General features: G+C 41.2%; 1 protein-coding gene across 5 annotated transcripts; it reads left to right on the top strand.

The window, feature by feature from the left end:
- Positions 1-1,176: 1,176 nt before the first annotated feature.
- LOC134398810 (glycoprotein Xg-like) lies at positions 1,177-24,353 on the top strand. Of its 5 annotated transcripts, XM_063126338.1 has the most exons (11): positions 1,177-1,537; positions 13,933-13,971; positions 15,963-16,004; positions 17,694-17,759; positions 17,865-17,930; positions 18,036-18,101; positions 18,206-18,271; positions 20,066-20,116; positions 21,771-21,809; positions 23,112-23,234; positions 23,835-24,353. In XM_063126338.1, exons 1-11 carry the CDS (start codon positions 1,480-1,482, stop codon positions 23,849-23,851), a joined length of 633 nt encoding a protein of 210 aa, XP_062982408.1. In that variant the 5' UTR covers positions 1,177-1,479; the 3' UTR covers positions 23,852-24,353. The 5 variants fall into 5 exon arrangements, with proteins under 5 accessions (XP_062982408.1, XP_062982410.1, XP_062982409.1 ...); XM_063126340.1 differs by lacking the exon at positions 18,206-18,271; XM_063126339.1 differs by lacking the exon at positions 18,036-18,101.
- The last annotated feature ends 1,404 nt before the right edge of the window (positions 24,354-25,757 follow it).

The raw sequence follows: 25,757 nt of genomic DNA on the forward strand, positions 1-25,757 counted from the left end.
CATACAGCCATCATGACTAGTAGCCAAGATACGAAGATCTGTAGGCGTCTCTCAGCCTAACCTACTTAATAGGGTTGTTTTTCAGAATAACATGAAGGGAGGAGGGCCTTGTATTCCAACTTCAGCTCCTTGGAGGAAAGGCAGGATATACATGTAATAAATAATGTAATAAAATAAACTTGAGGCCAGTGGCCTTAAGCTCTGTACTACTGAGCTTTTAAAGAGATCAGTGCCGTCTCAAGGTGAAGACTGGCCATATTAAAGGCTACCTGAATTCAATGAATTCAAGGAGTAAACTACTATAACTAGGACCGTTCTCCTTTCCTCCTTCTTTACTACCATGTTTCATGGCAAGATCTATACTAAGCAGGATATGACACTTTGAAAACGGTTTGAAAACTGTCTATGGGGTGTGTCCTGGGCCCCAACAGTTGTCACTACTGTTATAAACCATTTTAAGCAGTAGTGTTGATCCTGCCTTAGTTTCAAATGGTCAAAATGCAAACATGCTTAAAGCTGTGAAAGCAGAATAATATATGTCATACTTTCATGAATTAGCTCTCAATGTCAGAGAATTGGCTGTATAAATGTATAACAATAACATTGTTGCTGTTTTAGTAATTTTGTGCTTTAATAGAGGCATGGAAGCAAGATAGGTTGGCATCCTCGCTGTCTTTTTGTTCAGCTAGCATAATTTACAATTCAGTAACTTAAAAAAAATGAATTAAAAAATGTTTAAATCCATGTGCATTGCAACACCTATAGATGCCAAAGACATGTTTTGACAGCTGTTTACAGGTAGCCCCTTGTATAGTTTAAGCACTCATCCTGACTTCTTGCGGATCTCAACAACTTTAGCAATAAATGGGTAGTCTGACAAGAAAGTTTTCCTTCAGTCCCTGTTCAGTCTCTTCAAGGAGAATCTGAAAACCCCTCCTCTCAAGTTTGTTAGTTTTACAACATGCTGCTAGAGATCACGTCACACAAAAAATTCCCTCTGTTGTGGACTAGAACAGAGCATATTTATGCCACACCTTGTTTGGATGTATAATCATATAATTATTTCTAAGTGCTGGGTGTTTGCGGGAAGGGAGGTGAGATGGGGAAAGTGTTCGTTTGTGCTGTTTGACTGGCTGAAAGCAGCTTGGCCTTCCCTTTTCTCAACCTACCTGCCTTTTGTTCATAGGTCAATGGAAAGAGGTGTGTGAGAGACAGGAAGATATGCGGTGGCTGCAGAATACAGCCATCGACTATTTGACTAGGATACTTCTGTGACTGGGTTCAGGTGCTTTCCCAACTTTTTCTTCCATGTGTGATGTGGGCATTTAGAACAATGTCAAGACTGGAAGCTGTTTGTTGTTGAATGGGCAGTATATATTTACCTGTTAAGTGTTTTCTTTAAAAACGAACAACAACTTGTAGAGCTTTAGCATCTTTACCTGCTTCAGACAAAAAAGAGAGAAGGCGGAATACAAAACCATGGTGAAGTTGGCAGCTGCCATTTTGTGTGCAGGTTGTTTTCTCCTCACTGTTGCAGGTAAGGCCATTGGGCACTTTTCCAGTTTGGCACTATTGGGGGGGGGGGGAATAAATGAAGTGTTAAATCCCATTTTTCTAGATAATTTGTGAACGGTGTTGTACTATCAGTTTTTAATTTCTAAAATGAAAAGTTGCTTGAAAAGCAGGTGCTCTGGGGAAGCAACAGCTACTCAGTTGTGTGAGAGGCACTCTGTACATGGTCAGAGGCACTACATTCATGTATTCTGTATTTGATACTTGGCATTCAAAACTGGGGCAAGAGCAGTGGGATCTTGTTCACATTAAGGCATGCCCCTCTGGTTATTTTGATTGAGCACATTTTTAACACTTATAAAACCACAACTCTATTTAAGGGTTAAGTTTTTAAAGGGGTTTGAAACCTCTGTAAATGTTTTAAATAAGATTTCGTTACAGTATAATACAGCACTTCTTATTATAATCTATTCAGAATGAGATTGAAGGAGGTAGTGGGTTGTCTCTTGTTGAGAAAACACCATCTTTGGATCCGGCTGCCGTGGATGACTTATGGGCCAATTCCCGATCTGTCATTTTGGAGTAAAGATTCAAGAGCGTGGCAGCTTGACAGCTCTCAGGCACTATTGGATGAAGCTGATTATCTAGATCCCTTTCAGTCAGGTTTTAGACCTACTTTCAGGACTGAGATCAAACATTTCTATTTGTTTTCTTATTTTTAGCAGAGTTTTTTTCATTTTGATATATCTATATCTATAGATATAATTTGTGTTAGTAAATTGTTATAAATAGCCCTGTGAACAAACTCCAGCTGAAAGACAGTCTATAAATGTTAATAAATAAAGTATAGCAATACAATTCAAGTGAGCTAAAAGAATCAGATAGGGGTTTAATTAGTTTTATCTTGCATACTGGTGTATTTTCCTTTGGTCCCCAATAAGACAAAATAAAAATAACACTGTAATTCTATGATCCCATTTACCTGGTAGTAAGTCCCATTGAAAGCAATGGGGCTTACTTTTCAGTAGACATGATTGTGCCATAAAAGTTTTTCCAACAGATGCCTGTAGTCCAAGGAAAAAGCTACCATGCTCTAATAGTAGTATGTTAGAATTGTTACTTAATAGTACTGTGCTTGGCTGTAATTATAGATGATCTGAAATAACACAATTGGAAAAGCCCGGCTTACAACATGACCTATGTAACTTGGGCAATATTCATTTTAGATTTTTTTTATTTATGGTAAACTGAAATATTGGGCCTGTTCGGACAACATGCTGAGCCATCGTTAGGCCACCATCCCTTTTGCAGCAGATGCTTAGTGAGCGTGTTTAAAGCATGATTATGCAGCCACCATGGTTAGAAACGGTTCACATGTCACGCTAAGCCATAATGTTTAGCTCAAAATGCTTAACTACCATGGCTTAGTGTGCCCTCTGAACAGGATCATTGTAACTTCTTACTTACATTATAGACCAAGAATCCATATAGTCTAGTATGCTGTTTACTCAGTGGCCAACCAGCTGCTCACAGGAATCCCACAAGTAGGACATGAGTGCAATGCTATCCTTCCACCCATGTGCTTCAGCAACTGGTGTACATAGGCATACTGGCTCTGATACTGGAGGTAGCATGTAGCCATCTGGACTAGTACCCATGTCAGGTAATAAGTTCTAATTTGAACAGTACCATTCATCTTTAGTTTACAGTGTTATCTCATTCATTTACCTTTTAATTCAGATGTTGGCTGTCCAATCCACATAGGTGTGCGCAAGGGATGTGCCTAGGCACACCCTAATGTCTCAAGCAATAAGTGCTGAATTGAAGGGGCCGTTGAATAAGGATCCAGAGGGGGATCCAGATGTAGCGGGAACAGACTTCTGGCTGCCCTCTGGTTGCTCTGTTGCTGCCGCCCCTGACAACACACCCTTGCTTTCAGCAGCAGGAGCAAAAAGGAATCGCTCTGCCGGGAGCCTCACTGCTAGGAGCCACACTTCAAAGAGGCTAGGAGGAGGGACCCAGAAGGCTACTATTGCCTCGTAAGCCCGTCCCCTGGACAGTGTCACTGCAAAGCCCCACCAGTGCTAGGGCTTGAGGAGTGACTCCTCATTCCCCTCCCCACCTGCAATGGCTCTTCCATGCTCAGGCAAGCCAAACCCAGAGTAGGACATCAATGTCTACCGTCTTTAATAAATGAATGAATAAGAATAATGTAATTTATGATTGAGTATTCAATAAATGTTCACCTTTTTAAAAAAAAATTCCCTCGGTGCCCATCCTAATGAAATGCGCTGTGCACGCCTATGTCAATCCATCAAGCTTATAGGCATAGACACAGCTTTCCCATTGCCAACTATGGAAGCAGTGAAAACCGAAGGCAGTCTGCTGTAGCCTGCAACGGGTGTTCTATACTAGCTCTGGATTGCAAAATAGTTTTGTTTTGTTTTTAATCTAAATGAGAAGTAAGAGGAATACAATTTAGCTAGGTTAGCTTTCTAGACTGAAAAAGAATTCACCTTTGTACAAATCCAGGTGCTTTAATCATATTGTGTAGCTTGGACAATCATGATCTAGTTTATTTGAGCATTTCTGTACAAATTATTTTTCTTAATCCTGTATTTTAAAACCTATTTAAAATATAAGCTTTTATATTATGAAATTTGTTTAGAACACAATCCTATTAATGTTTAGATGGAAAATGTCCTACAACTCCCAGCATCCCCACACAACTGAAACACGACTGGGAATTGTAGGACTTTTTTCTGTCTACACAGGCATAGGACTGAACCCTAAAATGATATAAATACTATTAATTCACAAAAGGGAATCCAGTTTTTACAAGATGAGCCATAATATCATGTAACCCAAACAATGAATGATAGAAAGAAGGACAATGTTGCAGGGAAGAAGGTATGTTTGAGTTCAGCAAAGAAGGACAATTTATTCGATCTTATGAATCCAAATTCTTCATTCTAAGAGTTGCAGGCATCTGATTAACACTAATTAAGTCTGGTATGTGGACTTTCTTGTTCTGGGAGTTGCCTCCTTTATATAACTCTGAGTGCTTTTCATATGCACAGGCAGCCCTGTATGCAGAATGGTGTGTTTTAGTGACCCTGTTCAGAAAACACACTAAGCAATGATAGTCAAACATTTTGAGCTAAAGATTATGGCTTAGTGGGCTCATGTACACCAAGCAGGATATTCCACTATGAAAGTGGTATATAAAAGGCAGGAGCCACATGACTGCTTTATAGTGGTACTGAAGTGCACTGACAACTGTTGGGGCCCATTGAGACATACCATATACTAGGGCTCTGCGCGGACCCCCCGATCCACTTCGTGGCCCTATCTGGAACTTTCAAATCGGGCCCGATCTTTTTTGGGCCGATTCGCCTGTCCCCCGCTCTGCGGAGTGAGATCCGGCTCCGTCACTGCCAGGTAAGACACCCACCCAACCCCTTACCTGTGTCTGTCGTCGCGGGCTTCAATTGAGGCCCCGGCTTGAAGCCGGAAGAGGCCTCGGCCTTCACTTCCGGCTTCAACCGGGGCCTCAATTGAAGCCCGCAACGGACGCAGATAAGCCTCCCTCCTCCCTGCCCCCTTACCTGGCTCCACTGCCGCTGTTGCCGTATGGATGGCAGCGCCAGCAGTGCCAGGTAGGCCAAAAAAACCCACCTTACCTGCGTCCGTCGCGGTCCGTCGCGGGCTTCAATTGAGTTCCCGGCTTCAAGCGGAAGACAAGGCCACAGCCTCTTCTTCTTGAAGCTGGGGCCTCAAATGAAGCCTGCGATAGACCGTGATGGACACAGGCAAGCCTCCCTCCTCCCTGCCCCCTTACCTGGTTCCATCGCCATCACCGCAGAGACTGCGGCTGGCAGTGCCAGCTGAGTCCCCCTCCCCCCACACTTACCTGCGTTCGGAGCTCCGGATCGAGGCGATACTCTTTGCTTCGATCCATAGCCCCCTGACTCGCTTCTCCTCCGCCTTTTCCGGAGGTGAATCAGGCTGCCTCGCTATCGCTTCTATGCTCCGAGGCAATGCCTTCCACCTTAATAAAGCCAGGCACAATTTTATGCCATCTCATAGAGGACACTCTCCTAGAAGTGCCAATGTGGGCTAGCCCAAAACTTAGTTTGGGTTGCAGTCCCTGAGTTCTGTATTTGCAGTTTTCATCTGTACTCAATCCTCATTAAACAGTCTTGCACAAAATCAATAATCTTGATTGGAGAGACATATGGTGGATCACAAAGAGGACAGCTTCTCAGTTTTGGAGATATATGAAACAGGATAGGCCAGTGCTTTTTTTGGGGTCCAGGGCCATATAAACCTCAGGTTTTTATTATGTTTATGGACTGAGCTTGGTTTCAAACTTTAGGTGTATAAAGAACTGGAAACCAGTAACCAACCTCTCTGCCTTGTAAAAACTGGGCGTCTTTACACCTAACAATTAAACTTGTGGTGTAGAATTTATTTTATTATAGAGGAAATCCCTCCAAAATAGTTTGGCCACAGTGGTACAGGCACTAATAACCTCAAGACTAGTTTACTGGAAGGCTGCACTTAATATTGGTCCAGAAGCTGTAGCTAGTGCAGAATGGAGCCCATTTTCAGTATATAACACCTCTACTGAGGAAATGACACTGGCTGCCTATTTGCTACCAGACCAGGTTTAAAGTTTTGTCCCTGGTGTATAAAGCCCAATGAGGGAACATCGTCTCCCTTAACAGCCTGCCTGATCCCTGAGATCATCAGATGAAATGCTCCTGGTGGTTCCACATAGGGATGTCTATCACCTGGCAAACTGGCCCTTTCAGGGCCTGACAGACTCCTGTGGTTCTCTGGACTTGCTTTGCAGAGCCAGGGTTTGTTCCTGAAATTCACGAACTCTTTGTGTAAAAATCAATTTGCACAAATTGCAGTTGCTATTTGGGCAAACTGCTTTACACAGATAATAAAACCCCATCACATGTAGTCAAATGCATGGCTCCCGTTGCTTCTTCTGTCGCTGCTCCCACATCACTTCCTGAAAACAGGAAGTAATTAGCTCTATTCAGGCCGGTAGGAGAGAGCAGCAACCGGACTTAATGAGGGGTTTTTGCAGCGCAATAATGGCCAGGGCGGGATCTACACTACTGCTTTAAAATGGTTTATAACAGTATTGACAACTGTTGGGGCCCAGGACACACTCCATCCACAGTTTTCAAAACGTTTTCAAAGTGTGATATCCTGTTTGGTGTAGATCTGGCCCCACAGGGGGCGGAAGATGTCATGTGAGTAATTCATGAATGCCCAGTAATGAGCGTGTAGTAAATCGCTTGTCGGGTGGAGCTTAAATTGTTAGAACCAGGAAGACCATGAGCAGAAAAGTGAGCCAAAGTCCGGGGGTGGGGGTTTGCTGGCTAAAGCTTGGTGAGCTTCACTCCCCGACCGGATTCCTCCAACATCCCTAGTTCCAGATTGAACTTTGGTCTGTTTGGAATCCACTCGGAGTATAGCCTGTACTGTTTGGATCTCCATACCTCTTGATGTCAGCCAGGCACTGATGTTTTATTTTCGGCGCCAGCTGAAGACATTTTTATTTAAATAAGAGCTGTGCAAAAATGCCCTCTCAAAATTAATCACCGTATTTGTGGGCAGAAAAATTGGATATACCTAATTTCTCCAGACGGAGGAAAAATTCTCCAATGGATTCTCACAGGCAAGGCTTGTAGGACAGCTTTGTTCATTTTCCCTAAGTTTTTTTTTTTTTTACATGCTCTGTGACTGCAAGTTGCCACAGCAGCAGTTATTTTGGCAGTAAAGGCCCAATTTTGCATTCTCCACAATGCTGGTTGAGAAAGGCAGTGTTGTGCCTAGTTCCAGGGAACAGATGGAACTAGTGCTGTGCCAATCTGCCCTCAAATTTCCAGAAAGTTTTCTTCTGCTAAGGAAGAGGCTTTCATTTACTGCCTCATTCTCAGGGCATTTTATAACTGAATTTATTTTGGTGGTGTTTTTGAGCATAGAGCCTCGTGTGGCGCAGAGCGGTAAAGCAGCAGTTTCTGCAGCTGAAACTCTCCCCACGGCCTGAGTTCGATCCCAGCGGAAGCTGGTTTCAGGCAGCCGGCTCGGGTCGACTCAGCCTTCCATCCTCCCGAGGTCGGTAAAATGAGTACCCAGTTAGGTAATAACGGCCGGGGAAGGCAACGGCAAACCACCCCGCTATAAGGCCTGCCAAGAAAACATCAGGGAAAGCTGGCGTCCCTCCAAGAGTCAGTAATGACTCAGTGCTTGCACGAGAGGTTCCTTTCCTTTCCTTCTGAGCATACGTAATCACAGGGAGCGGTCAAGGGCGCTGTATACAGTTTTATCTTTCTATTACTTATCTCTACATTGCTCTGCAGCCTCCTAGGGCTCATCTACACCAAGCAGGATATTCCGCTATGAAAGCGGTATGAAAGTGGTATATAAAAGTCGGGAGCCACACTACTGCTTTATAGCGGTACTGAAGTGCACTGACAACTGTTGGGGCCCATTGACACATCTACACCAAGCAGGATATAACACTCTGAAAGTGGTATGATAGCAGTATATGCTCTATGTCTATGGTCCCCAACAGTTGTCAGTGCACTTCAATACCACTATAAAGCAGTAGTGTGGCTCCTGCCTTTTATATACTGCTTTCATACCACTTTCATAGTGGAATATCCTTCTTAGTATAGATGAGCCCCTAGTCTGCCTGTGCTTTGTGACTTGAAAAAGCCCTATGAAAGGAATTACCTTGTGATGTCTTTCTTTCCCTGGACATTAATTAAAGTGCAGGAAGCTGAGGAGGCTACAGGCTGCCAAAGTGATGACTGTACACTGAAAGGCAGGACACAGACACACTTCCTGGCCACTTCATAAGTAAGGTAACCACAAGAACCCTGAACCCAACCCATGAGAATTTCTGCAAAGTTTTCTTCTCCTTTGAATTTCTTTTTGATAGCAATTTCCTTTTTATCAAATTGAATGAGAATGGTAGGAAGGGGGAAATGTAGGATAAATTTTTGGCACAGCACTAATTTAAACAGGCCTTTCCTGACTGACCACCATCATCTGATTGTCAACATTTTTATTTCTCCACTTTTGTTCTTTACTTCTCTGCATTGTTCAACGCTCAGAAATCTTGTCAGATATAGCAGAAGATATTTATGCAATAAATAAATAAATAAATAAATAACAAGCATAACCACTTCCAAGATAGAAGGAATGTTTAACTGTAGGAATTCAATTGCCCCTTTGTGTACCAGCCTTGGGATGAAATGCTAAATTGCAGCAGAGAAGAAGCTAAATTTATTATCATATCTGTGATACACACTAAATATGTATCACGTTATGACTATATATTGCTAAGGAGGGCCTGTGGCAATTCCAGTATCAGAAGCAGCAAGTCTGTGCACACCAGGAAACATGGGTGGGAGGGTGCTGCTGCACCGTGCCCTGCTTTTGTTCGTCCCTGGCCGATGGCTGGTTGGCCACTGTGTGAACAGAGTGCTGGACTAGATGGACCCTCGGTCTGATCCATCAGGGCACTTCTTATGTTCTTAGGGCTATGGTGTTTACTCCTGTGATACTTGGTGGTGCATCAGGCAAAAATGGAGCTTTGTTGTCTCCCAAATAAATGTACCATCACCTCATTGACATCAGCTAGTTTTGTGGATCTGCAGAGAGCACAAGGAATTGCATTACAAACCCCCCACCATCCCACCCTGTATCATTTGTAAGACAAGGGTCTGAATTGCATGACGCTGGGATTAGTCAACTGAAACTAACCGTATTGTTGTGCTTTCACCATAGCTGATTATTCAGACCTGCTAATATAGCCTGCAAGATTGCAAAATTAGGGCATTCTCATCTGGGTGGAGCAAAACACATTCTTTGAAGGTTTCCTTTACCAGTAAGTTGATTTGAATGCATCCAGCTGTTCCATATGATGATTTAGATAATGATAGAATCTATGAAAACCTTCCCCAGGCTGGTGTCCTCCAGATGTGTTAGACTGCAAGTCCCATAATTTCCAGCCAGTGCTGGCTGGGAATTATGAGACTTGCAGTCCAGCACATCTGGAGGACACCAGCTGGGGAAGGTAAATTGTCCTTACATCCCTGGATTGGAACAATGTTTACAGGATACTCCAGGACTTAAGATATTTTCAAAGGTTGTTACCTTAGCATTCAAATTGTTTTATTGGTCTGCCCTAGCACAATGGGTTCTAGAGGCGGATTTAGAAGTGGTGACATGATTGTGGTGGTGGTGAGGTTCTGACACATCACAGATGCGAGGTCAGATTGTGGTTCACTACTCCCTGTCTTAACTCAAAAGTCATATTTTCCATACATGTGGGCCTGTGATTTCACAACATATGTGCAATGTATCAGAGCATGGAATCTAAAAAACACCACAAAAACCAATATTTTCCAGCAGCTTTAACACATTGATTCTCCAACTGTTTTTCGATAGCAAACATTCACCATGTTCTGAATCCAGTGAAATCAAAAGTTTGCTGGGATTTGAGAAATCCCAGATGTCATCAGTTGGCATTAGTTGGTCAGTATTGGTAGTGGTGGTCTTGCTTATATCTCACTGAATTCTGAATTCTGTCAACTCAAAAGAGTAATAACCACGGCAGGATCTACACTACTTGTTTTAAACAGTTTATAACAGTAGTGACAACTGTAGGGGCCCAGGACACATTCCATATACAGTTTTCAAACCATTTTCAAAGTGTCATATCCTGCTTGGTGTAGATCTGGTCTGGGAAATTTACCTCCTGACATTTTTTCACATCCAAAATAAATGTAAGGGTCAATCCTGATATATACATGGATAACATGGGGTGTGTGTGTGTGTCATAATTCAGGGAGGCTCACAATAATGCAGCTAGAAATAGCTGCTAAAACACTGATCAGAAATGCTGCACATCTTTTCAGTACAATGGCTTTTTTAAAAAATGACTGCCTCTTGATCAGTAATGTGACTGCTGCTATGCTAAAAATCATTTTGATCCCCCTCTTTTACAAGAACACATTAATCCGTTTTTCCAAAGTAGTGTTTCTATTATCTCTTAAAGTGAAATTATTCCATCGTTACAGCTTATGTTACTTGTACCGCTTCTAAATTTCCTATGTGTCATTGTTCTTTGGCTTTCCTAATGTTTCATTTGCTGAAATAGCATTATGATGAATAGATTACAGATTGGAGAGAACACAGACAGGAAGAGGTATGAATGGAAATGTCACCACAATATTATTAATGATTTGTAGAGTCCTTTTCAAGTATGAAAATCTTCACATTTCACTTGAATTTTTGGTCAAAGTTTTGACTAGTTATTTCAAATCTATAGGGGACATTTAGTCCTTCCTTCTCAATTTTCATTACCCTGGCCCACTATCTCACGGATAGTGGGCCTTATACCCTTGACTACTTGCTCGCAACCTTAATCTAATCTTTGATTAGATCCTATAGGAGATTTTAGGACTATCACATTTCTGATTGGCTCTTTTTCTCTTAACACCCTCCTTTCTATACATGACTAGCTTAAGCATAATTTCCCTACACCTTTCCATAGCCCTCTGTTGTGTCTTCTTGTGCTTCTCAATCTACCACCAAATCTGTCTCCATTCCTTTAGCCACCCTGTCCCTAAGCTTTCTCATATCCTCCAACTTCTACATACCCAGCACCCTTGTCACTGTCTCTCTTGAACACATAGATTTTCTAGTCCCTGACCACTTCTCAAGATTCATTCCCAGACAAGGTGGGAAGAAGCACACTTTGAGCCTTCCTACACAAGGCTTTCATTGAGTGTTTGTGATTGCTCACTCATGTTAGTTTGTGGGTCCTTTACATGATGTTGTCATCATCATCCAGGGCCTCTCCCATGCTTTGCAACTATTATCATGTCCCCTCCCCTTAACTGGGAAAGTCTGATGTATCTCTAATGGCGCCATCAAACCCTCTGTTTCATTGCACAATTCCACTATACCACAGCATCTTCTGGTGGCTGTATAATGAAACATATAGAAATGCAGAGAAAGTACATGTTTATTTACAATATTTATATACCGCTCCCCATTGAAAATTCTGGAGCGGTGCACAAGATAAAATGAAAATATGATTATTTAATTTATTTATCAACACAGCTCCTTTTGAAGATAAGTTAGAATGAAAGATATTGCATTGCTCAACGCTATCCAGGAAGCTAAGCTATGACTGAAACTTGATTTCCTCACATCCAACTGATCCTCCATATTACATTGGTTTGATTTTTAGTTATATGTAATCCAATGTTTTCACACAACAGTAAAGGAAATGCTAAACATTGTGGGGTGTGTGTGCACGCATGTGTGTTTATTTCTAGATTCTACTAAGACAAACATTTCCCATAGAGAGAGGCAGGGCTGGAGCACACATTGTTCTTGTCATCAGTGTGTTGCCAAACATGGCTACTCTGTAGCTAATAAGCCCTGTCCTTGCCATGATATTTGGAACTACTTATTGTAGAGATTGCTGTCATCACTTTGTATGTTTCCATGTCACTATGATTGTCAACAGGAACATGAAGTGGAGTTGCAGAAACTTACAACACAAGGACAATAATCCATGGGCTTCTTTAAACGATTGATTTATAGCACACTTGTGACTGGTAAACTCACACAAGTTTGTGGGTCATTTTGACGACATCATGAGCCTCCTGCGCATCTCCTGGTCCTTTTCCTGGTTATTCCATTTAAAAACAAACCTAGGAAAACCTGATTCTTCTGAAAGTTGCACTATAAAACACACATCAGATGTCACTGTTCCCACTCAACTATATGAGCTGGGAGGTTTTAAGTTACAGCCCACGTGGTCCCTGCTCTCTTCCTGTCTAGTTCAGCTCATTTCAAATGTGGAAGAGAAGCAGGAAGCAGAGCAATGGTAAGGAAATGCGATTTCCTCCTGTCTGAAAGCACTCCATGTGTCCAATCATTACGATCCTATCATAGTAACGTTATATCCCTCTTGCGCTTTTATACCTTGTAGGACACACAATGACATTTGTTGCGATATTTTTGATAATGTGGAATAAAAAACAGGAAATAATGCTATGAAAGCAGTATATGGAATGCATAATATGTCCCAACAGTTATCAGTACACTTCAATACCGCTATCAAGGTGTAAAGATCTAGCCCATGTGGTAAATATCTATAAATAGTTACTTCAGCCATGTCCAAGGAATTGGGTATTTCAAGAGGAATTTTTGTCATTTTTCCTTTGAATGGCAGACCCATCTGATATTTGCAGTTTGTGCAACTCAGTTTAGCTTCGAAAAAAGGTTGCCATGCAGTGGGGATAGGGGAATGCTATTTGAGAACAGAAGTGCAAACTAGATATTATGTTGTGCAACAGAGCAGTTGAAGGAGAAGTCGAGACTTCAAGAACCAATCTTGTGTTCCATTTACAAGCTTGCCTCAACCTAATGTCACTGTCAAAAACATCCCCCCCCCCGGTTGGGATCAGGTGTGGGGATTCAATATCTGCAAACAAAACCATTCCTTTGTGGATGAACCCATTAATCTTATTTAGAGTATGTATAAACAAGCATTTCAGAATTGCAGTCAAGTTGGTTTCTAGACTCTAGTGGCTGCATCACATGGTCCATGCTCATTAGAAGGGATTGAGTTCGGGGTGATTTTATGAATGAGATGGTTATGTTTTATTTCCGAGAGGTTCTGTTTTGAATTGAGTACATCAGTTTCTCATCAGTCATGAGAAAAAAACAGCCGAGCTTTGTATCATTGAGGGCTGGCATCTTTGCATTTCCCAGCAAAATCTACATTAAGGCTGGTGTACATTTTGCATCCATCACGCCAGGAAATACAGCCTCCACTGCATCGGCTGTACTGTCTTGAAGGGCTTATTTACTCCAGGGCTGCTTTGCTGCTTGGGGCAGAGCATCAAATGCCCCCACCGCCAACCACCCAAGACAAAGTATATAGCCAGCCAAGGCAGAAATTCCCCACAACCATTTCTTCCCCTCCCTCACAGTAAAAAAACACAATAATAACAAATTAACAATTTGCTGCCTTTTCTTGACCCCCTTATTCTGTTGCCTGAGGTGAGTGCCTCACGCTGCCTAATGGTAGGGCCACCCCTGACTTACATCATCACATGGAGGATCCCTACCTCACTGCTGAATGTTCCCTGTAGTGGCTAGAGGCACTGTGAAGAGTCTCCACCCAACAGCAGTGATCCATGTAGTAAGCATATGCAGACATTACAGCTGCTTGGGTGGAACATACAAAGATGGTTTCAATGCCATCATGTGGAACATGTAATACATAGACCAGTTAATGAAAGAAAGGAGGACACAAAATCCTTTAAAATTCTTGATTTAATGTTTGTTTTCTTTTGACAGGTGACAAAGACTTTGACTTGGCAGATGCTCTTGATACAGGTAAGGATACAGGGGAAATAAAGATAATATTTATATAGCAAAAACACTGAATCAAAGTGAATCCTCTTTCATGTTAGGCCAATGATTAAATTGGCAATAATTATATAGAGGTAAATATTAGGGGTGTGCACTCCACCCAGGAATTATCTGGTAACTGCAAACATCCGCGGAGCATTCGACCTTCCAAAATGGAGATTGGCCACTTCTAAATCCATTGCTTAATATCAGAGCGGAGACATGCCCAATCGGAGTTTCTAAAGTATCTAAAATTATCAGACTGTTTTTCATGCATCAATTCTCTCTCTCTCTCTCTCTCTCTCTCTCTCTCTCTCTCTCTCTCTGTGTGTGTGTGTGTGTGTGTGTGTGTCCATATTTGGAAGATGCTGAGTGGGGTGAGGAGTAGCTTTGATATTGACATCTGTGGTTAACCAATTAAGAATTGTCACAGTGTCCCTGACCATGTTCTCCTCCAATTGCAGTGTTTGGGGGAGTGGGAAACACTAACTGGCTGCTGATTCTGGCTGTGGCAGGGTGGGTGGGGAGAGGGAGTGGGTTTCTGCTCAGACTCATAGAAGTCGATCACCCACATTTCCACAGTGTGAAAGTGCTGCTAGGCTGGCTGGCATCGTGATTGAGAATGCTTCTACACCTGAGTCAGGCACAGGCAGGCTCTTTATTTCAGTGGCTGGGCTTCTGGGGGGCGAGGGGCTCAGTCCAATAGATCTGGAGGGCACCAGGTTGGAGAAGGCTGGAGTGGGGAATTAAAAAAAATAATCCTAAAAAATCAAGGCATGAATGAATCTGATTCAAACTTGGCATGGCTAAAGCCCCCTTAAGAGCTATCACTTTGCCAAGTTCCATCTCTTTTTTTCATTTTTTTTAATGAATGGTACACATGATGAAAAATGATTATTATTCCTGTATGTGTGTTTTTTCCTTTCAAGATGTATTTCCTGTTCTGTTTTGTTGAAATACACAATAAAAAGGGGGGAAAGAGAAAAGAAGAAGAAAAAACCTCCATCTCTTTATCTGTAAAAATTACACTGATATAAGCATTTTTGTTAATTTCTATTTTAATAATTCCTAAAAATCAAGGCATGAACCAATATGATTCAATCTTGGTGGAGCTAAAGCCCTCCTTAAGAGCTATCACTGTGCCAAATTCTATATCTTTATCTTTTAAAATGAGGGAGCTGTAAGCATTTGATTAATTTCCATTGATTAGAGTGGTTATCTGAAAAGGGGCAGTTCTCCGAAGGGCAATCTGATGGGGTGGAGTAAGGGGAGCTGCTCTAAAATCAAGGCAGAGAATCACATCAACAGAGCTCTGGCTCTAATTTCAAGGTGGAGAAGACCCACTTCGCACACCCCTAGTAAATATGGGATCTTGGATAGAGTTTATAAAGCACACAATCAATTCAAGTAATTAAAATATGAAAACAAGTGCTTAAGTTCAACATCAATAGCCCAAAATAAGAGCAGGTTTAATGTGACTTGCTGGAGAGCTCCCTCTTCTGGCTATGACAAAAATGCAAAGTTGAGATTCAAAGGAGTCAGTGCATGTGCATTTTTGTACATGCTGATGTTTTCCTAAGCTACTTATAAAGAGGTCCTTCCAGAGCCCGTAAACAGATGCTAATTTAAACGTAATTTTCAATGTCATGAAACAAGATTTCACTTGGTTGAACCCAAGGATAACCAAAGACAATTGACTTGTTAATTCAAAAATACATAACACAATATAAATCCAGAAAGTCATTTGAGTTCTCTGCACTTTAAAGAAAAGGATTGACCATGTTTTACAGTACAATCATATTCATGTCTACTCCAAAGTAAGTACCACTGAGTTCAACAGGGCTTAATTCCAGATAATTGGAGATAGGGTTGCATCCTCAATCATATCAAAAGTTTTAAAAATATATTCTATAGTTATCTTAGTATAAACCACCTTTGGATAAGATGGATACAATAAATTTAGTTTCTCTTTTTAGTTACTACGAGACCAGCTCCAGCTACTAAAAAGCCACCAGCGGGTGAGTGTTAAATGGCATTTACTCTAGTAAATACACATGCCATATATGTGCGATTGAAACCACAATGCTGAAGTTTGTGCACATAAGATCCAGGCCTACAGTTGGAGCTTTCCCAACAGTTTACCTTCCAAATGAACAGATATCCCTGGTAGTGGAATGTTAGGATTGGTCTTCTGTCCCCTCGCTGCCCGCATTATGTTTCTTACTGATTTTGATGAAGAAATACCACTTTTCATAACTGGTCATTCTGCTTATATGATGGTGTTCAGGGGAAGAGTAAAATGAATCGTTCATTATTGATAATGGTGTGAAAGAGAGAAGGAGTAAATTAAAATGTTGCCCTCATAGTGGAAGCTGAGGCCAGGGAAGAGGGCACGGATTGCTTTCCCTCTTCCCTCCTTTTCCATAGAAGTACATAGTGTCCCATATTTTAAGCAGCCGCTTGTTTTTCGAAAGTTCCTGTGATGTGCTTGGCAGCCAAGATCTCTCTTGTAGGAGAGGAACAGACAGTCCCTCTGCTGAAGGTGCTGATCTTTCCACCCTCCCAGCCCTGAGAGACTGAGGGAACTCTTCTCTGCCATGGTTCAAGCAGAAGTGAAGATTAATGGAGCATTTGCTACTCTTGCCTGCGGCCTCAGACACTGATATAAATGGTGAGCATGAGGCTCAAGGGTAACTTAAGCCTCATGTATAAAATGCCCCTGTTCGATCCAAATATAGTCATACTTAGAATAGACCCATTGAAATCAATGGATCTACTCTATGGGCTCATCTACACCAAGCAGGATATTCCACTATGAAAGTGGTATATAAAAGGCAGGAGCCACACTACTGCTTTATAGTGGTATTGAGTGCACTGACAACTGTTGGGGCCCATTGATACATACCATATACCATGTTCATACCACTTTCATAGCGTTATATCCTGCTTGGTGTAGATGTGTCATGTGCTCCAACAATTGTCAGTGCACTTCAGTACCACTATAAAGCAGTAGTGGTACTGAAGTTCACTTCAATACTGCTATAAAGCAGTAGTGTGGCTCCTGCCTTTTATATACTACTTTCATACAACTTTCATAGTGGAATATCCTACTTGGTGTAGATGAGCCCCATGTATGGCCAAACCCAATCTTTTGCTGCTGTTTTTTTTGGGTGTGTGTGTGGGGGTGGGTGGGTGTGGAGTTTGCATGATTACAGCTGGGGAAATAATCCCTGTCCTTAACCCTATTTTGTTAAATTTGCAATAAAAAAACAAAAAAAATGAACAACCCCCCAATTCTAAACCTCATTGTGAAACCTCATTTCACAAAATGCCTCATCTGGCAATGGAAACAACATACCTGGAAAAAAACTTGTAGGCCATATTATGTCAGTCTGAGCTTCTTCAGAAAATCTTGTAATTTGAATACTAGCAAAAACCAAACAAAAAACACCATAATTCTTTTCGCTTCTTGTCAGAATGGCTGCTGTGGAGATCTCCTGTTCCCCCTCCCCGGTCCTCATGAGGCTAACCTGAGTTTATATTGCTAATTTTGGAAATGTTAATGCTTGTGTCACATTTATGCTGGAACAAAGCTTGGTCATCTTTTCTCAGCAACTCCACGTTTTGAAAACATTACATGAAAACTAGCTCTTAAAAGAAATAGTATGCTGAAGATATTCATATATGGAAATGTTTATCATTAATAGGTAACAATCCCAGACCTAACCTGTACCCTGACTTAAGACCACAGCCAGGTAGCCATGGGAATGATGGTAAGAGATATTTCCACAGTTAAGATTTAAAATAATGGTGCTCATTCTAATACCCATTTAATTTCTGCTCACAGTTCTAGTTCTACAAATGTTTATCATTAATAGGTAACAATCCCAGACCTAACCTGTATCCTGACTTAAGACCACAGCCAGGTAGCCATGGAAATGATGGTAAGAGATATTTCCACAGTTAAGATTTAAAATAGTGGTGCTCATTCTAATACTCATTTAATTTTTGGTCACAGTTCTAGTTCTGTAAATGTTTATCATTAATAGGTAACAATCCCAGACCTAACCTGTACCCTGATTTAAGACCACACCCAGGTAGCCATGGAAATGATGGTAAGAATTATTTTCACATTGAAGATTTAATAGTGGTGCTCCTTCTTGATATCCATTTAATTTCTGGTCATAGATAAATTTCTGGAAATGTTTATCATCCATAGGTAACAAGCCCACACCTAAGCCGTATCCTGACATAAAACCCCAAGCAGGTGGGCATGGAAATGATGGTAAGAATTACTTCCCTAGTTTGGATTTAAAAATAGGGTCTTCATTCTGATTTCTGAATTATTTCTGTTGATTGATACATTTCTATCAGCTTCTTCAGTGATTAGTATTTTATTGGTGTTCCTCGCCCCACTTTTTAAAATTTATTTTTTTAGCTTTTTGAAAGTTGGTAGAAATGCATAACTGTTTAGGAAATGCTGATGAGATAACTTGGTGTTTTTTGTTTTTTTTAAGGGAGCAATCCTATGGCTACTAATTTACTAAACGCTGTCTCGAGGGCCATAGGATTCCTCTGTTATGGGAAATGAGGTCAGGAACAGGGCTCCAAACTTGAAGCCCAGAAACTGTGTTCTCTGCCCCCTCCCCCACCTCCCTGTAGTCAGCGTGGATTTCACTGCACCGACTACATCTCCACGCTCAGAAACGGAGCGCAGAGAGGGCGAAAAGGGGGCAGTCTTGGGGGCGGGGAGGTCAGGAGACCATGATGCTGCTTTAAGCATCTTCTGGTCTCCCTTTCCCTTTCCAAAGTTGTGCCAAGATGGGAGAAATCACCCATCTAGGGAGAAATGCAGGGTAGCCAGAGGAGGACGCGATAGGTGGGAAGGCGAGAAATCAGCCAGTCACTTTGTCCTGCCCTCAAAGCTATGCCCACATGTCAAAATGTGATTTAACTCCCCCAACTACACATAACTATAATGCGGTACAAACTCAGACGTTGATCCAAAAGTCGCGGTAAAGTACGATTTAACAAGCCACATTGCATGATTCAGAAGCCACTGTGTTCAGACAACATGCTAACCCACCCTGTGGAAAATGTGCTGCCAATCCATGGTTCAAACAACCCACACTCAACCACTGAGTGTGGATTAGCATGTTGTGTGAACAATACCTATTGTTTGGATCCAGGATCAGCCTTCTGCAAGATGAAGCAACCTTCTGTGATAGGAAAGGTTTATTTATTTATTTAATTACATTTATATACCGCCCCACAGCCGAAGCTCTCTGGGCGGTTTACAACATTTAAAAATAGTAAACATTAAAAGTATACAATTTAAAAACACACACACACACATAAAAACAGTATAAAAACAACAGTATCCATTTAAAAACAACAATTGTGGGGTCCATTAAAAACAAACTTAACGTTGTTAAATGCTGTTAAAAAGCTGTTAAAAATGCCTGGGAGAAGAGAAAAGTCTTGACCTGGCGCCGAAAAGATAACAATGTTGGCGCCAGGCGAGCCTCATCGGGGAGATCATTCCACAGTCGGGGGGCCACCACTGAAAAGGCCCTCTCCCTTGTTGCCATCCTCCGAGCTTCCCTTGGAGTAGGCACTCGGAGGAGGACCTTAGATGTTGAGCGCAGTGTACGGGTAGGTTCATGTCGGGAGAGGTGTTCCATCAGGTATTGTGGTCCCAAGCCATGGAAAGGTTCCAGACATGGAAGCTTCCTCCATCCAGTTTTAGGGGATCTCCCTCTCCCCACCATATTCAGCAGTGAATCTTGACTTTCTGTATAGCATTTTTGGGGAGGGGTATGTTTGGAGGGGCTGCTGTGGGAAGGGGGGGAGTCCAGTTCCATCAGTGCAGTTAATCCAGCATAAATCTGGATCCAACTCTTTGAGGTTAAAGACAGCTAATTTAATATTTCGTAGAGTAATCAGAGGAAGTTATGCATAAAATGTGAGTATTAGTCCTGATCTATAATTAGATAGTTTTTGAAGATCCACAAGAAGAGGAAATACTTGGGAAGAACATTTGGAGAGAAACAGTAACATCTTAATTTCATCTTTTTAGTTTATATTAATGACTTGGATCTCAACGATGGGAACCCTCCACAGCCAGCAGGTATTGTATAGGTTCTTTCTATTGGTTTACAGTTTTCCTCTGTCTCAATATGGCAACATGCCTTTGATGATAATGGGTTGTATCCAGTGCTGATCTTCTGTTCATGGAAGGCTTTTTCAAACAGTGTAAGATTATGAGAATGGAAGGGGAAGGCCATTTTTGCTCAGTTCTCCATTCCGTTGCAGCCCCCTAAATTTGATCCAGAGGGTTGGGAGGGGGAGCATCTATATCTGAATAGAGCAGGGAGCTTCCAGGCAGAGCAGAAATTGGTAAAAAGAAATTGCCTCCCCACTTGCATATGCAGGAGCCTCTGTTGGATCAAATGCTCTCTGTGAACAGAATGACACCATTGAATACAACACATCCCCCTGCCCAGTACCAAATACATATAGGCTGCATTCAGATGTAACAACAAACCATGGTTTATTGTTATGTTATATTCTACTGTTATGTGAAAGAACTGAGGTAAACCTGAGGCTCACCTGCCCCTCACTGCCCTTCTTGTCTCCAAGAGAAGGGAATTTGAAACTTCTTTTTGCATTGCACTGGTTATCTGCTTCGTTTGAATATCGAAACTGTGGTTTGCAGGACTCACAATTAGTTAACATACTAATTTGACAAAATGGAATCTCTCACCTTGGAATTAACACCAGAAAACATTTTTGAATCAAATCTTCTGAGAAACTAGCAGTATTTTGGAACTGGTGTTTGACCTGGGATACCAAATCCTGTGTAGCAAAGTTACTCCTAAAAAGGCGGAAATGGTGGTGCTCACTGATGGCTGATGCCTGAAGGCCTCATCTTTATTTGCCTGGATATTAATTTCTCTTTTCTTTATTAACTACTGTATTTATGTAGCCACCCCATAACAGTTTGCTTGGGAAAGGGGGGGGCAACCAGGGGGCAGACAGATGCTGAGCCCATTACAAGCTGGGGTGAACTCTGGTGAAGTTGTTGGTTCAGCTCATTATGAACCCAGAAGAGCGGGAGCCCTTGAATTTGTTATTCTGATGACCCCCCTCACATTGAACTTTGAATATGTCAATAGGCACAAGCAAAGTAGGTTCACAATGGAAAGATACCTATGGATCAATAGCTTCAGATTCCTTGGACTGCAATACTAAACAACCTGACTAAGGAATAAACTCCTTTTGAACATAGTGGGACTTACTTCTGGCTAAACATGCATAGGATGGCATGGTAAACAAGCAAGGAAGCAAAGCCATCTGCTACATGTTATGTAGCAATGTGCTCTTTATGTAGTGCCAAGGTGTAGCAGGCACTTTAAATCAATATCTCAAGGGATCTAGATAAAATTACCACTGAATCAGCCAGAATGGCTGAAGTAAGAGTCAGAAATAAGGGGTGGCTGTATTTGTATTATGTGATTATAGCAGTGATGTCAGAATTTGTTTTGCAGTCTTCTTCCATAGCCTATACAAAAACGTACCCATTAAACTAGCAGTATTATCCTTATCCCTGACAGAGGATTAAACACAAAATATTGAAATAACTTCCTAATAGAAAGAATTTCAGCTATATCTGTTTTTACCAAATAATATGCAGAATGTATTTAGATAGCTCTTGTTACGGTCTTGCTATTTCTTTATTCATTTCTGTTCACAAAATAATCATGTTATTACCACTCTTTCAGGGGATAGCGAACATTTTTCAGATCATGGTGGGAATCTTGGTAAGGTTGGCATACTGATTTTATTTTGTGGCATATTATTGGTCAAAAATTATACTATGGTAAACATGTTTTTCTTTAAGTGTCCTTAAACTGACTACTTTTATTTTGAAGATAAAATAAGCCACAGAGAATATGTTCCCAATTAGGGTTGGTATATACACCAATTCCTCCCTTTGCCGGGCTGCTATTTGCCCCTTAACCTGTTGTTTGTCCAGTAAACTGCATCCTTGGGTTAGGAATGTAGGAAAAATCTGCAATGGATTCAAATGAGTTTGGATTGCTATGTGGATTTCATAGCAGACCAGCTTTTTCTGAGTCATGCAGATTCTACAGAGTTCTGGACTGATTTTTTTAACTTTCCAGAATAGTACACAAATTTAGTCTATTATTATTATTATTATTATTATTATTATTATTATTATTATTATTATTATTATTATTACATTTTTCTACCACCCAATAGTTGAAGCTCTCTGGGCGGTTCACAAAAATTAAAACCATGAAGAGCATAAAAACAACCAACAATTTAAAAACACAAATACAAAATACAATATAAAAAGCACAACCAGGATAAAACCACACAGCAAAAATTGATATAGGTTAAAATATGAGATTAAAACAGCAAAGTTTAAATTTAAGTTAAATTAGGTGTTAAAATACTGAGAAAATAAAAAGGTCTTCAGCTGGCGATGGAAGGAGTACAGTGTAGGTGCCAGGCGAACCTCTCTGGGGAGCTCGTTCCACAGCTGGGGTGCCACAGCAGAGAAAGCCCTCCTCCTAGTAGCCACCTGCCTCACTTCCTTCGGCAGGGGCTCACAGAGAAGGACCCCTGTGGATGATCTTAAGGTCTGGGCAGGCACTTATGGGAGGAGGTGTTCCTTCAGATAACCTGGCCCCAAGCCGTTTAGGGCTTCGAATGTCAATACCAGCACTTTGAATTGGGCCCGGACTTGGACTGGCAGCCAATGAAGTTGTAGAAGGACTGGCATGATGTGGTCTCTCTGGCCAGTCCCTGTTAGTAGGCGGGCTGCAAACAAACAATGACAACAACTGACTGAAAATGTTCCTTTTCTTTAATAGGCTAAAGGATGAAAATATTTGGGAGGGATTTGCATGTTTTGGGGTGGTGTTTTTTTTTTTTTTTGCACATTTTCAGTAGTCTTCACTTTCCAACATGAACACAAGTTCAGGAAATAGAGAAAATGTGTTGTTGCTCCCCTTTCTATACTCTAAATCAGAACAGATTTGTGTATTTGTGAAGATGATGTGTGGTTATTTCCCCCTCAACATCACCCCAAATAGTGGATTCTAGTACGACAGCTCAGATTACATCTCCCGTCGTGGCTGTAGTTCTGCTGCTAACTGTTGGGACAATCGCTAGTTATTCTGCATACAAGAAAAAGCGATACTGTTTTAAACCACGAGGTAAGAATGCCTGTAGTATGTGTTCTATATTTGCTATAAAGAACTAAACATATATTCATGCTTCCACTGGATAAAACGGCCTATAATAAAATTGCAAACTTGGTTAACCTCTTCTGTTGAAAGAATTCAAGGGAAAGGGAATAACTCCACATCAAACATAAAAAAATCGTGCCTCATCTTCTCTATTCTGCTGGCCTACAAACAGTTTTATTAAATGTTGGTCTTATATTAGCGTGGTTTTTAGGGATGCATATCTGATATTCACCTTTAATCTATTTGCTGAAGGAATCACTAGTGTAGCCACAACAAATACAACTGTCACACAAGTTATGAAATACTCTTATAAAAACCAGTGGTGCCTTCTGAGGATCTAAGCTCTGATCTGTACATGGAATTCCCCCAACTGAGGGTTTCCAGTGCAATCCTTTGCAAGTCTATTTGGAAGCAAATCCTACTGTGTCCAATGGGGCTTGCTCCCTAGAAAGTGTCTTGCTCCCTAGTAAGTGTCTTTCAGCATTCAAGGCTATAATATCTTTGTACAATATTGTTTTAAATAATGCATTTCTATTTTTTATATTAACATGCAGTCTTTCATTTTAGCTAACACAGTTGTGTAAACTGCCAACAAATGAAAAGAGAAATATTGTCTTCCAGAAGATCATACAACCTCTAAATGCCCTGTGTTATATTTCTATATACATCCTCTTATTGAGAATTTGTGCAATATGACATTTTACTTGGTGAAAACTGAAGAACCGTCTTTCAAACTTAGAGACCTTCTAATCACACACATCTACAACAGAGTTCATTAATATAAAATGTTTCTAAAAAGCATGTGTGTGTGTGTGTGTGTGTGTGTTTAAGTGTGTTTCTCCTAAATTTTATGTTTATGTAGAGGTGTGGAATGTAGTTGCTATAGTTGCCACTAATGAACAGAATCTCAATAAATCTTTGTAATGGCAGTATCTTAAATACATTGCAAGCAATAACTTATTTCAGCTCGACCATTACTAATTATTTGCCTGAGACAATTGTATTATGTAATATTTTACGCAACAGATATCCTGTTCAGAAAATGTAGTCTGAAAACAGAACTCTGGGGGTGCGAAGAACTGCCTTTTCCATAAAAAAAAATGCCTTCCATAAAAAAACCATGTCTGTTCCTGGTGCCTCTATCTTCAGATGTTAGGTAGATGGCAATGGGTAATAGGGCCACCTTATATCTGGCACCATACCCGTGGAATGCTTGAACCAGACCTACTTGCCTGCCTGGTGTTTTTACTATTATGGGCCTCTCCACTGGAGGATTATATCTCCAGTGGAGATCAAGATTAGATCAAGATTGGTTACTCACAGAAGTCTATGGGTCATTTATAGAACATCATCAACTTCCATGGCCCCTCCTGTGGTTTATGACCTTTATCCCAACATTGTAAAATGTGGGGAAAATCCATTTTCTCTCTCTAGGAAACGCTTACATTTTATTTGGTGTAATGGCAGTAAAACATCAGCACCATCCTAGTGGCTGTAAAATGAAACATATAGAAAGTTATTCCCCAAATCATAGCATGTGTCTGCCTGTCTAAAGAAGCCGATCATAATCCCACAAAGAATCTGGAAGCAAAAGCCCCAGTAAGGATGTGGAATGTTATCCATGTGTGGTAAAGCCCGACCTTTCAAGTCTCTGTTGGAGGCAGCTTTATTTCCCTCTGAACTTAGTGTTTAGATCTGTTTTAGTTGCTAATGTTATTTTGTTGACAGTAACGATTTAATCAATTATAAGCTTTTAATGTGTTTCCTCTGGGTTTTGTTTTGTTTTTTGGGTTTTTTGTCATGTGGGCTTTGACTTTGTATGGAAAGGTAGGGATAAATTGTTTTAAATAAATCTATTAATATCCACTGAATTGAAAGAAATGAGATTCACTTCCAAGTAATCATCCTAAATTAGCTACTTGAATCCATATGCAGTAGCAGGTCTCTGAGTGCATATTCCCTTTCAGATTCCGCTTTGTATGAAAAAAAAGGGGGGAACTGTGTCATACAGTGTTAAAAGCAATTAATGTCAGAAACAGCATGCTCCATAAATGGGTGCCCTGTTTTGGTGTGACTGGCTGAACTATGTTTTTGCTAGCTGCCTTGTTTTGGAATCAGGGCTAGTGTCAAAGGTAGGCATGGTCAGGGACCTGCTAAGGGCCCACTTGCCAGACAAGAGACCCCTGGAGTCATTCTTCCCCTTCACCATTTAAACCTGCTTCTTCATCAGCCTCTCCCTCTGGCCCAGGCACCAATGGTGATGAGAAAGGAGGAGCAGGAGAGACCACTGCCTCCTCGCTCAGTGGCTCTCCGCCAGTCAAGCACACAAATGGTAACAAGGATGAGAAAGAGGATGAGGAGACATAGCAGCTGGTGAGAAAGTAGAGGGGGCCCTTTGGGCATGTCTTGCCCGAGGACCATCAAAAAGGTGGAGCCGGCACTATCTGTATGGTGGCGAGGTCATCAGATAGTTGGGGATGGTACACAGCC

Source organism: Elgaria multicarinata, chromosome 5, assembly GCF_023053635.1.
Source record: "Elgaria multicarinata webbii isolate HBS135686 ecotype San Diego chromosome 5, rElgMul1.1.pri, whole genome shotgun sequence".
Classification (NCBI taxonomy): domain Eukaryota; kingdom Metazoa; phylum Chordata; class Lepidosauria; order Squamata; family Anguidae; genus Elgaria; species Elgaria multicarinata.

Bases quoted from the DNA above. Each gene is read 5' to 3' on its own strand.
- LOC134398810 (XM_063126338.1), top strand. From the start codon at position 1,480: ATGGTGAAGTTGGCAGCTGCCATTTTGTGTGCAGGTTGTTTTCTCCTC. The intron at 13,972-15,962 runs GTAAGGATACAG...TTCTCTTTTTAG, and splicing joins GGCAGATGCTCTTGATACAG to TTACTACGAGACCAGCTCCA. The intron at 17,760-17,864 runs GTAAGAGATATT...TATCATTAATAG, and splicing joins AGGTAGCCATGGGAATGATG to GTAACAATCCCAGACCTAAC.